The sequence below is a fragment of the Antennarius striatus genome, chromosome 17 (genome assembly GCF_040054535.1).
Source record: "Antennarius striatus isolate MH-2024 chromosome 17, ASM4005453v1, whole genome shotgun sequence".
Classification (NCBI taxonomy): Eukaryota; Metazoa; Chordata; class Actinopteri; order Lophiiformes; family Antennariidae; genus Antennarius; species Antennarius striatus.
Window position 1 is genome coordinate 7,080,181 of NC_090792.1, and position 13,545 is coordinate 7,093,725.

The following is a 13,545-nucleotide window of genomic DNA, read 5'->3' on the forward strand; positions in this document are numbered from 1 at the left end:
AACACAGATGTGCTGTGAGTCAGACACACATGAAACTAGCACAGGACATGCGTGCACACAATCGAGAGCAGCACTCAGTGTTCAGCAGCAAGACTGACACTTTGCTGTCTCCTCTTCATCCCATTCGCTCTTGTCTTTTCTCTTTCTTGTGTTTGGCCTAATGTATTTTAATGCTTCCAGTGTGGTTTCATCGCTCTCTACGAAGCTCAACGAGCCGCAATTGCGCCGCGCCGCCACTTGGTCTAAACTCCAATGTTTCTAAATCTTTCACGATCGTTGAAAAGTGAGATTAAGGATGGCGAGTTCGCAACATAGAAGCATGGAAAAAAAACAACATGAGGCAAAGAAACCAGAAAAAATACAAAAAATGATAGCAGAAAAAGGGAGGGAGGGGAAGGAGGGCGATAGGGTGGGAGGGAGAGGCCCGCTGACCTCACGTGACATGTGACGTGGTCTCCACCACTCACAGAGAGGAGTGTGTGTGTCTCTCTGTGTGGAGGATGGCGAAGAGGATGCAGATACACTGTGGCTTTTAGCCTCTTTCTGACGCTGAAGCTCCAGTCAGGCCGCCACCATCGTGGGATACAAAGAGAAAGCAGACCACGCTATCCGGCTTGCTGGCTAACCTCAGACCCTCATCCCTGTGACAGAGGACCACAAACCCAACCCACCCCACCAACCCACTTCCAGCACCCGGGCTCCATTTCTTGGGCCCCTTCTCATCTCCAACCCTGGTGAGTTCACCTCCACACCTGGAAGGACAGATCCTTCTGCCACTGCTTATTCTACGTCTTTCTTGAGTGCCTTCTTTCTCTGTTTCTTCTTTCCTTTCTCGCTCCGACCCTCTCCTCGCTCGAACCTCTCCTGGTACTGTTGCAAACACATGCTGCCGCTCTCTCTGCAGGCTTGTGGCTTGGGATTCCTGTGGTAGTCACTAACCCAAGATTCTTGGTTGCAAACCGGCTCTGAGCTTCAGGAGTTTTATCTTCTTTGCTCTCCTTCATTCTCTCTATTCCTGCTTGCCTTTCATTGCTGGGATTCAGTCCTTGTTTTTCGCTCCCCAAGGTCAACGGAAAGCGACTGCAGCGAGGGCTTCCTCTCATTCTGGCTCCTCTGTCATGGCATCCAACAGCATCTTTGACTCCTTCTCCAACTACAGCAGCAATCTACTCAGAGGTGAGTGCTGATCCTCCCCTTTGTGCCCCCCCTCCACTCATCCTCTGTCCAACTGTTTTGAATGTGCAGCCTGGTCAACATGTTCATTTCGACAATAAAACACCAAAATGAGTGCATTTGGAGGTAAGAGCTGGCTGCTTCTTGTGGGGTTTGGACACGTTAATCTCTCTGAGACGCGTGCTGAGGGAGGGTCTGATCGACACAGTAGCCCTCATCTAGTTGACTGATATGGCCCTCAAATGCCTTTCCTCACCGCTCCTGTGTAGGCTTGATGGAATAGCTCCATAATGGGATTCTCACCACAGACATTCATTATCAAGTGAAACTCGGCGCTCCCACTGTGAGAATACGAGCTCAGAGGCTCCATGTGACTGGGCCCTTTACTGGAACATAGCAATACAATAAAAGAGCAAAGAGAAGAAAACATATTAGGCTCTCTTACTTTACTTCCAGGAGGTACTTTTGGTCTGTGTGGTGAGGTGAGTGCACTATACTTGGCAACACTAAACACTGGCCTCACAATGGAGGAGCCATTTGTTGCCATGGAAATTCCAATCAGGCAGCTTCTATTCACAAATAATGAGGCTGTCAATTGTGGAGTAGTTGATGAAACTTTTACCTGATTTTAACTGGAGGACTTGCTGAGTGCAAAACACAGTTTTGATATAGAGGCTGCCAGTAGGATGGTGGGACGGAGTTCTTCCCATTGTCTATCACATAAACACTGAGACCGGCACCAAAAGCAGCAGAAGAAAACAAAATCTCCCTCCCAATTAAGGCCTTGTTGCCGTGTTAATTCGAGACAGCCGCAGGAGAAGCACTACCAGCTCTTAATTGTTTGCAGAGTATATCTTAAAATCTCTGGAGCCTCACACATACTGTACACTCACACATAGTCAGACACAGGCCCAAACACAAACACTCAGTACATGTGTGTCTCACATTAGAATGATCCTCTGATATCTTCAGTGGAACCGCAGTGACAGATGATGATGTTCCAGTGTTCTCACAGTTTCTACAGACACCAAGGCATTTATAGTTTCCTCCTGACAAGGATCCGGCCTTTCTCGATTTAACTCCTCATAACCGCCAGCACTGGATCTGCATCCCTTTATCTCCTCACTGTTTACAATTCAGAGTGTCACTGGCTCCAGGCTTCCAGCATGCCATCCATAAGACTTTTAATGCCATTTAAAGTACTTTCGAGTGTGCTTTTTGTGTCTGATTTTGATTTTGAGTCCCACCACGGCAGCGAGACAGGATGTGAGACAGCAGGTCAACACTGAGAATAGAAACAAGTGTTTAAAGCTGTAATCATCCATTGGAAATCATTAGCGAATATGCAATATCCTTTTACAATTCTGTCTGTCAGGAGACTGAAACCAAACTGGGAGAGAACAAAGGAGAACAGTCATTAAATCCCCCAGTTCAATCTGAAAGCATTTCAAATCAGGACTACCTCATGTAAGCAAAATACCCTCGTGGTTAGTTTAACAACTCGCGTTACCCAGGCAAAGCAATTTGGCAAGTTCACTTTTTTAGACTCAAATCAAACTGAAATGAAGAGGATTGGTTTCAGAAAATCAAGGAGACTGTAAAACGCTACATTAATCTTGACAGAGAAGGGATATCATATTCACTGCTTTGACTTGGCATTCATTTATTTATCTTGAATCTCCTAAAAATTATTTATGAAGTCCCCAAAATAATATTTTACCATTTATTTCTCTTTTTGGAGGGGATGGTGCTAATCTATGGTAATCGTCTTTTATTGACAAAAATAAAAAGACACCGCCTTCATGACAATCATCATCACACAGTAACCTTTCTGCTGTATCGTTATTATACTGATATCACATTTTATCTCACAGTGCAGAGACACACACGTTAGCATGTGATGTGCTACATCAGATGCACATCGCGTGAGAAGCGAGAAGCCGCCTCACCTCAGAAACCTCAGGGCTGCGCCGGAGTTCAGGAGGCACACACACATACACACACATGAAGACATGTAAAACATGTGATATACCAAGTCACAAAGAGAACAGACAAAACACAGCAACATTCACTCTCACGTTGTCCAGTTCTTCATCAGTGATGACTGTCAGTCTGACTGTACGTTCTGGGGAAGGAGAGGTGCTAATCTGATGCAGACTCGCAGTTCACTGATAATAACCACAATGAGGCTACACCTGCTAACCCTCACAGCACTTTCACACTTTTTTTTTTTTGAGAAAAAGGAAAAAACAACGCTGGGCAGAATTGTATAATCTTTATTGAGTTTTCCGATCCTGACGTTTTGACTGTTTGCATCAGGTGGGGCACCTGGTTTATAGCAGCTGCCACTGTGCCTGTGTGGTGGCTTGTACCCTTGACTCAGTTTCTGTTACCACATTTCCCTCTGCTTGGAAAGGCTACCGAGTTCCCTGCAGGCTGTTTTATACAGGGGTGCACTTTTTAGAGTGTTACGCTCTTGGGAGCCAGCTCCCTTTGTGGCAGAGAAAAGGCCCCTAGTTTATTAGAGTGGGAATGGTTTTATATGTTTGGCTTATTGCATTGCATGAATGGAAGTGAGAGCTTGTGTGTGAGAAATGCGCCATGCCTCACCGCAGTTGTAGCAGGGTTATTTTGGAGGATTCTGGGAGGTGGTCTGGTTTGTTCTCCAAGTGTCGGGGAGGGAGAAGCCTGAGAGTCGCATATAACCATGTGAGAAAAAGACACTTAAAATGCATCAAAATTCTCATTCGCAGCAGATAAATCTCCACTGACAAATAAAATGGGTGATATACAGTAGCTACGGCTATAAATCTGACTGAACACATGGCTGACCTCAGCTGAGTTTATTAATAAAAATGTCAAAGGGTGAAGATTTTTTTCTCCTCTCTTAAATTAATATGCGTGATTGGAGCTGGTTCAAAGTCCTGCTGAATGAGGCCCCCGAGTGACGCCAAAACACAAAGACTGGGCTGAGCAAACTGAAATCTGTAACAAGATATTAAGAGTTCCAATATTCCGAAGTGAAAGCAAATAATCAAAAACTCATGACAGCCACAGAGTAGCAAAATCCTGTCTTCAATTTAACTGAATATAATATGTATTTATGAAACTCTGAAGGCATATTGCATAGAAAGAAGGCTCTGGACTTGATTAGGGCTGTGAATGTTTTTGGAGGTACTTATTTACTTTTTGGTCCGTCTCGCCATTTTCACCATCTGTCAACACGACTTTATGAGGAACACTTTCAGGGGAACCCAGCAAGATGGCTTCCAGGTAGAGTGTGCGGAGGAGTGCGCTGATTATGTGGTTGACTAATCCCAAACCTTCCTCCGCCTTTGTGCGCTTTTTGTCTCAAACCACTGCGCTCAGTGTAGCATGGGTCAAGGTTAAAGTCACGCTAAGTGTTGTAGTAAATACAATTTTCTGGTGGTCGGCAACCGACCACAGGAGCCAGATTCTTTTCAACCAATCTGATAATATGAATTTATTCTGTAAAGGTTTTTCTGATTGGGAGGGGTGTAATTGTATTGAAAAGTAAAAGTTGGAGCAGAGACCAGTGAGGAGCAAATAAGAGACCAGCAAGCAGGAAGAATCTTCGCCTTGGCTGATGGTAACTGGCCACTCCAGTGAAGGGATGCTAAACACATTCACTGAGGTCACCGTCAGATGGACCAAAAACGGAGCAATTACGTATTATAGTCTTACATGATAATTAAAGAGTGGTGGTTGAAAATAACGGCATGAAGGGCAAAAATGCCCTGATTTGATGAAAGTTACATGAAAGGAATTCGTAATGTCTCCACTGGTTTCTTTCAACAAGGAAGCAGAGGAACTAAAACTGGAACAAACGTCGTGTAGACGGGAAAATATGCAGACTTTGAAAATGTTTGTGTAAATGGGTAACGAGGTGGAAATGATCCCAAAGTCAAATTCTTTTGCTTAATTTTTAAAAAGTAATGCCCATTCCGGATGAGGCTCTCCCCCTGCTATGACTCATTTCTTTTATGGTTAATTTGCTTCACTTACGAGCTGATAATATTTCATATAAACCCTTAAGTTAAAATGATCACATCCACATCACTGTTATTATACTTTATATTATATACATGATCTCATTCGTCCTGCATGGTGGAAGTCTAAGTTAAGGAAAAGCCTCTCACTCAATTTTCTGTTTCTTAATTTTGTCCTAAACCTACGCCCCAAACCACAGGGCAGCCCACAGCTTATTACATGCTATGGTTGGTTCTGTAAAAAAAACACTAGTATTACTGTAAGCTAATTTATTCATTACTAACCTAAATTTGAGTTTATCTGAGATTTGCTTTCAATAAGATGAAAAATAGAAATAAAACCTGAGTAAACCACCAGATTTTGTTTGTTCCTGAGTTTTGGGCTCAGACTGAGATCCATGACCTGAGTTTGACTGAGATGAAGAGGACGTTGGGTTGAGACCCCTCCCTGTATCACTGAGCAGCAACAACATCCTCTCTGCTGCAGCACCAAAAGCAGAGCCTCCCTGTGACTAAGCACAACGTCCATTGCTGTGCACTTTTGTTTTTAACATTACAGTTGCATTCTAACCCACAAATTACTTTAATGGCCGGGCATGGGTCTGGTTGGCAGCACATAAAATGACTTGAACTTATGGAGATGCCACATGTTCCAAAACATATCAGCAGAAAGCAAGGATTTTTTCTCATGAGATGGAACACAGGAGGAGCAGAGAGCTTTATTTTATCATGTGTGAAAGTTTAGCAAAGATCTGAAGCCCAGAGAAACTCATTCTGTCACCATCAAAGGATCAAAAGGAATGTTTTTCACAGACAAAAAAATCATCTCAGACTGAATCTTCACATCATTATGTGCAACTTTAATCATGCTCAAAACATCCTTATAGCCTATCCCTCTTCCCATAAGCAATAAAGAAAAAACTTAATTACGGTGGAGGAAAAATGCAGATAATGATAGGATGTGAGATGCTGCAGGCTATGAAATGTTTTCAGATTCTCTATTTGCCTCTATTTTCCCAGATTTTTTCTTGACTTGTTTACATACAGTTAATTACCATTGCTACAATAAAACATGTTTTTAGGTTACTTCTTCCCTGCCCTAAAACATAATTTTAACCACAGGGAATTGATTTTTGTGAAATGGGATTGTAGTTTTCTTTCAGCTTAGTCTTTGGGGGGCACAAATAACGGACTATGCTCACTGGATCAGTAATGGGCCACCTAATTGTGTTTTTGGACAGGAGGAAGGGTGAAAATCTGAGCATTTAGTGTGACCATTTATTTCAAGTGAAATGAGGAAATCAGTTTTAAATGAGAGCATTAGAGGCATCATTTATTGTTTTTGTTTTTTTCAAATAATCACTGCAAAAAACGAAACGAAAGCAGATGACTGCTGCAATTTCTATTTTTGTCTTAAATTTAAATAACAGCTATAACAAATTAATTAACAATTATTTGTTTGCTGCTAGGCACTGTGGCGCAGTGGGTAGCGCTGTAGCAGCACAGCATTTCGGTTCCGGATTCGAGTCCCGCACTGTGGGGGACTCGAACCTGCGAATCTGCGTGGGTTCTCTCCGGGTTCTCCGACTCCCTCCCACATCCAAAAACATTCGCTTCAGATTAATTGGCCGGTCCCAAATTGACCATAGGACTGTGTCTGTGTCCACGGTGCACTGGCGTCGCTCCCGCTCTGAGAAATAGGCTCCAACTCCATGCGACCTGCGCAAGCGGTTGAAGCGGGTTGAGAAAATGAATGAATAAATGTTTGCTGCTATAATGCGATCACATTTCATTAACACTGAATTAATTTGTTGCTAATTTCATTAACAACAAATGTACCTCTTAGCAGCCTTTACACAGTACCAATTCCTCCAGCATCATTTTTGCCCTTAGTTAAACTTTAGTGAGCTGCACTTTCTCTGCAGCTGTTAACTTTTGTGTCGGCTCGATAGAAAATATCATGGCAGGGATTCCCCCCTCAAGCTGTGTAGCAGAAGTGGTCCCTCCACCTCTTCTCCATAGATCCGGTGCTGTGAAGTCAAGTCTGTTGGGCGGTCTGTCCTCATGGTCCGAGACGTCGCCGTCACGAGCACAGGACGCACAGGGAACTGAACGACGTGCACACGCCCACACACACACACACACACACACACACACACACACACACACACACACACACACACACACACACACACACACACACACACACACACACACACACACACACACACACGCAGACACACCACCTGAATGTTCACTCGTGCTGAGTCAGACACATGTCAACATGATGACGGTGAGTTTTTTCCCACTCTAAATGCTGTCTGACCTCACTGTAATAGCTGGTCATGACAAACACATGGTCTCCCACAGCCTGAGTCCAGCGCAGTAACCCAGACAATGATGACAACACAGCAGAGGACTTCACTAAAAAAATATCAGAGAACTCTTCTTGACTTTCATAACTCTGTCTCTTGTCTTAAAAATATGGAAGTGACTACTGAGTGCTGTAGCTGCTCTTGTTCAGACAGGGCCGAGTTTCTCCTCTTAGATATTCCCACACAGAAAATGTGGATCCGGTTTTCTCGTGTGAAAGAATATCACTTTGATGAAACGGTTTGATTTCTGTTATTATAAATGATCTCCTATAGAGTAATCTATCTTTTTGTAGCCGCAGTTTGAGGGTAACAATAGGTTAACAGCATACTGACATATTCTGCCATGTTACAATAGGAATAATAACATTGAGAGCCTCTTAGCGCTACAGGTTTTAGCATGACAGTTAGCTGTGCTAACACTGCCAACCTGGCAGGAAGGCCAGGCCGCTGTTAGAAGGGCCTGACTTTCCCCTTTAATCAGTGTGATGACATAAGAGGCAGACAGCAGGTCAGTCATTCAGGCGGTACTGAGTTTGATTAACCTAATCACCAGGCTGCCAGGAGCTCCAGGTCACTGATTGGCTTCACAAATGTTCCTTGTCATCGTTGTGTCATCAGCTCGTCATTAGCCATGGCCGCCTTGACGTGGAACAGCAATGTTCAGCACCTAAACACAGCAATCAGGGGATTAGTGTGCAGTTACAGCAAAGCCTCAGTGGATGGACGCCTGAGCTTCTGAGTCAAAGAGGGAAAGCCCTGCTGCTAAGCTAGCTCATTGGGGTCAGAGTACAAACTGTACAAGAGCATCGCCGGGGGAGATGAGAGGTAATTTTCAGTCTCTTTGGACAGACACGTTTCCCTGGTGGTTGGGTTCCCAGGCTCCAATTAAGCCAAGTCTTTGACTGAAGCAATATTTTAATGGAAGGACTCCATTTGGAAATAGTCTCCAATTAGGTTTGCTTAATCTAGTACTGGGAATCAAACCCACAGAAGAGTTGCATGCAGCACGTTGTGCTGTGCAGTTGCTGCACAAAGGCTCGGTGACATTTGGAGATTATTTATTTTCTTTTGACTTAATTTGAAATCAACTGGAATGATGGCAATCACTTACTGCGCAAAAGATTGGATTTATGAGGACTGACAATATTATGTGTCTAAGTGCTCTCATAAGATCCTTGGCTCCCAGGCTGGGAGTCGCCACACCCTTGTTTCCTCACAATGAAAAGCTCCAAGGGCCAGACGAGTACTTTCCAAGATCAGCCTCATGTCTGCACAGAAAAATGGCAGGGACAGTCCGGAAACCAGCACCGGTTTCTGCTCAAATCCGGTTGATTCAGTGGTGAGTCAAATGGTTCTTGAGAGGCTGAACTCTGTCAAAGAGGGAAATTAATGCAAATTCAATATTTGGTGGCTCTTTGAAGTCAATTTGCACTTGAATGTGTGTGACAGAACCTGGAATGACCTTTACCGAAAACGTCTCTGGGATGGAAGTAGCTGAAAAGGGCAGACGCTGAAGAATATGGTAGAAAAGCTAGAAGCATGTACATGGTGTGTATTTGTTCACACGAGGTGGTCCTTGAATGTGTGTGTGTCATACATGCACAGAAAGTGGGTACGACCGTGAACGCCCCAATCAGCTGAAGCACAGCAGCTTTGACTCAGTGTTTGGTTAGCAGACCGTCCGCTGACTCATGTTTTGCAGGTTAGCATTCAATCCATTTATATCATTCATTACATATCCCACTATGTTCCTTCATCACTTGAAGAAACAGCCATTCAGTCTAAAATAAAAAAAATAATACAAAAAACATGTGGCTTTTGTTGCAGAGAGGAATGAACAACAGCATTCCTGGTGCGCCCACATCAAAGTCCTCCCTGCTGTGGGGTTGCAGTTTGCCTGCTCACCCCCCACCCCCCAACACGACTGCCACTAATTAAGCAGAGATCTAAAACTGACACTTTATCTTCATCGCTTGTCTTCACTTCTTCACTCCAATCTTCACAGTGTCTTAAAGCGCATGGTTTTCCTTCTGAGACGGGACAGCCACACAACAAGCACAAAGAAGCATTGTTGGCTGGTGAAAATGTGGTTTACAGGCTCTGCTATAATGGCTTGGTGGTTGCTGGAAGCCACGCACACTTCCTAATATTCAACTCACATGCGATTTCATTTTAGGAAAAGACTAAGCTATTGGGTCTCTGCCTTTGTGTGTGTGTGTGTGTGGGGGGGGGGGGCTCACAACTTTTTTTTTCTGAACCAAGGGGCACAGAATCCCTTACCCTCCCCCTCTCTTGCGCTTTATTTGTGAGATCTCCAGCGATGGGAGAGCAGACACAGGCTGCGTTGCCAGTCATGTGTGCTGTTGCTGTCAGACTGAACGGCTTCCAGTGCTGTCTTCTCTCCTCGTCAGTAGGAGCTGTTTAATCTGACAGAGAGACTCCATTAGGGAGGCTCAGCTGCTGGGAGGTTGGAAGGCTTCAGCAGTCACAGAGGAGATGGTTTACACACACAGTCTGGTTACAATATTGGTTGTCTGTGCATCTATAAACGCCTCTCCGCTTTACTTTGTCCACATACTGTGTGTGTATTATTAGACTTTGGCCAGAGCAGGGCAAGAAAGGCTGACTGGGCTGACATATTTGTGCCCCCGTTGACCAAAGGGGTGATGGCATCACAAACATGAGAGACAAAAAGAGATCATTGACCTCATTAACCTGCACCACAATCTAAAGCAGCAGACAGCAGTGTTGGTGGTGAACTGGTAATAATGGTTTGATAAGTATGCATTGATGGTTCAGCCACTGTTGCCACACTCACTGCATTTAATGTGGCCATAACTTCCACTAATCAGAAGGAACTCTGACGGATGAGTCAATTCTCCACGATACCCTTCCTAGCCAAAGTGAAAACTCGCCAAGTACAAATATTTATTTAGTTAAACAGAGTTTTCAGGTATCTGAGCATTTCTTTTATTGGTGAATTTCTTTTACTTCCTGTACTATAAGATAAAAACATCTGTGCTCTCTGCTCCTTACATCTTCAAAACAGTCTTGTTACTTTATAGATTAATCCTACTTTGCATCATCGAGTGCTTTCCCACATCGAGGCTGATTTCAACTGAAACAGATGAAACAGTAACATGTGAAAAAAGATGATCCCTTGGTGCATATCACACATGACAGATGAAACGAGACTGCAGACATAAAACACGTAAGAAGACGAAACAGACAAGAAACATATGCAAGAAAGTCGACCCCAAGGAAAAGGCGTGATGTCAGTGTTTTTCCCTCTGCTTTGTTTTTCTCTTTTTCTACATGGTGGTCATTCATGCTGAAAATGCTCTCTGCCTGTGAGCCTGAATGGGAGTTGGAATAAATTTCCTAATCCCTTAAATCAATATTATGTTAATATGACATGAGGTTTGGTTTGATGGTAGAACTCTCCTTCAAACTTTGAGAACATGTCAGAGTCTGTACTTTATCACGTCTGCTCCAGAAAGAAAGTCAAATCAATGTGTCTACCTTTACTGGACTCTTTTTTTTTCTCGACACAAGTGAGAGAAAAAAAAGATGCACAGTTGTTTGTGTGTGTTTATGTGTGCTTTTTCCTGTTCCAAAGTTATATTAAGGTATTAGGATTTAAATTTCATCACTGGTTTTCAGTGTTGGCTGTTAAATAGGAGAAGTGAGAGTGAAGTGATTCAGCTCCTGTGTGAGAGTTGTCTCCTGATCTGTGTGTGGCAGCTGAGCTTTGGCAGGACTCTGGCAGCGAAGCTACGTGCAGTTAAACTGTCAATGGCAGGAACTGTAAATCTCCTGCAGAAGGTGAATGCAGCATGACAGAACTGCCAGTGTGTGTGTGTGTGTGTGTGTGTGTGTGTGTGTGTGTGTGTGTGTGTGTGGTGTGTGTGTGTGTGTGTGTGTGTGTGTGTGTAAAGCACTAACAGTGGTTGCCTGCACAGTTTTTTTCTTTTTTCTTTTACCTATCCCGAAAAGCCATCTCCAAACTTTTATTCTTCTTAAATTAGAGTGAGTCAGGATACTTTATAGTGTGTGTCTGTGTGTATGTGTGTGTGTGTGTGTGTGTGTGTGTGTGTGTGTGTGTGTGTGTGTGTGTGTGTGTGTGTGTGTGAGAGAGAGAGAGAGAGAGAGAGAGAGAGAGAGAGAGAGAGGGAGAGAGAGAGTAGTGTAGATATGTGTGTCTGTAGGAGGTGGGGGTGCTGTCACTTTGGTAACACAACTGCACATATTGCAGTGATTACCACAGCGGAAAAATGTTTTTCTGCAACATGCAATTACTACAGATTACAGATTGCCGTCCTTGCATCAGAAGCTCTCGCTAGAAAAGGAGAAACACAGTGCGTTTGTGTCCACATGTGTGCGTGCACACAAATTGACAGACACAGAGACAAAGAAAGATGAGAAATGATTATAGCTCACACTAAAAAACCACAACTGAAAAAAAATGAGAGAGTTGAAGTATTTATGGGACTCATTTAGATTTAAAAGTTACGCTGACTTCCAGGGGTAAATAAAGATCCTGGAACAGAATCTGTCCTTTGGTAAAATGACGAAAAGTAGAGCAGGGTACATTTGATGGCTTTGTCCATCATCGTCAACATTATGAAAAGCACACACTGATATCCTCAAGAAGTATGTAACCCCAAACTGTGTGAGTCACATTAACTTAACATTTCATTTTGCTCAGGGTTACAAATCACCATGAATATCAAAAAGCTTCCTTCAGGTCGCACTAAACAATATGGCCCAAAAGTGGTGGCCCGCAGCAAGGCAGGGCCCTATTTACAATCCCACCAGATCAAAACTCAACCCAAAGTGCTCCTATAATAGCACTGGGCCTTTTGGTGAGCCTACCATCCAATGCTACTTTTAGTGGGTTTCCAAAGAATAAACAGGCCCGGGAACCACATCACAGGCTGCTGACTGTCATCATTGGGTGAGTGTACACGACGGATGATGTGAGGGCGGAGCGACCGTGACACTGGGGTTTATGGCGAATCCCCCAACCCCCACCCCCCTCGGGTGTGGTGTGTGCCATTGAACTGCCACTGAAAGGACAGGGAGGGGGCCTGACCACATTCGACCCCTGATCATGGCAAACCCATCGCAGCATCTCCCAGTGCCTTTACAGAGTTCTTCTTCATCGTGAAGAAGAACACAGCGCATCTGGTTTGTTAGGTATTACAAAAAGAGGATGTGCAATCAGATATGCACACACTTAAACTCCCTCTAGAGCAAAGGTAAAACAAATACTTTCCTTAATAGAATGTTGATAGACGGGTCCTACAGGAGATCTCACTGATTAGAGGATAATATGGTAAAACATGTCCTGTGTTCTCTGTAAGACAAAGATTTTTCATTTCCTTCACAAACCTTATGGAGTCACTTAAAATATCAAGTTAAGTATCATAAATACTCATTCTGTCGAAAAATAGGCCTGAGTAGAAAACTTGAAGTAAAAATGTTAGCTTTTTTTAAACATACTGTATATTAGATCATTTGACCTCCTTGACCATCAAATAGAATGAAACCATGTGAACAAAGCACATTAAACATCTTCGGTGGAACAATGGCTTGCTCCTTAGATTTGGACACCACCACCTTTAATTCTGTCAATTTTATGTACCTTTGGATATGTACATACGTTTAATCACAGGCATTTTTGCAGGTTTTGTCTGTTCCCTCCTGTTTATCTGTGGATTTGATTGTCAGTGGGATTACCCAAGACCCGGTGGAAGGATGGGACATGATCCAGGAAACAAACCATTCAATTTTGGTGCCGATCTGAATAAAATGGCAGACGAAGGAAATTTTTTTAGTTTCCTTCCAAAGCATTACTAAATGGGACATTTTTCAACATTTTTCCCAAGTAGGCACAAATTACCGAATTGATTTCCACAATTCTATGTGGAGGGGTGGTGCCTGAGCCAGGAGAGCTAAATGATGCGCTTTTGTCGTGAGCTGAG

General features: G+C 43.5%; 1 protein-coding gene across 1 annotated transcript in view; it reads left to right on the forward strand.

The window, feature by feature from the left end:
• The first annotated feature begins 557 nt into the window (after positions 1 to 557).
• runx3 (RUNX family transcription factor 3) overlaps positions 558 to 13,545 on the forward strand; it is a 47,324-nt gene continuing 34,336 nt past the window's right edge. Inside the window, exons 1-2 of the mRNA XM_068338516.1 lie at positions 558 to 734; positions 1,066 to 1,176. Coding sequence (XP_068194617.1) covers positions 1,119 to 1,176 — 58 coding nt within the window. The 5' untranslated portion in view covers positions 558 to 734; positions 1,066 to 1,118. The remainder of the gene's footprint in view (positions 735 to 1,065; positions 1,177 to 13,545) is intronic.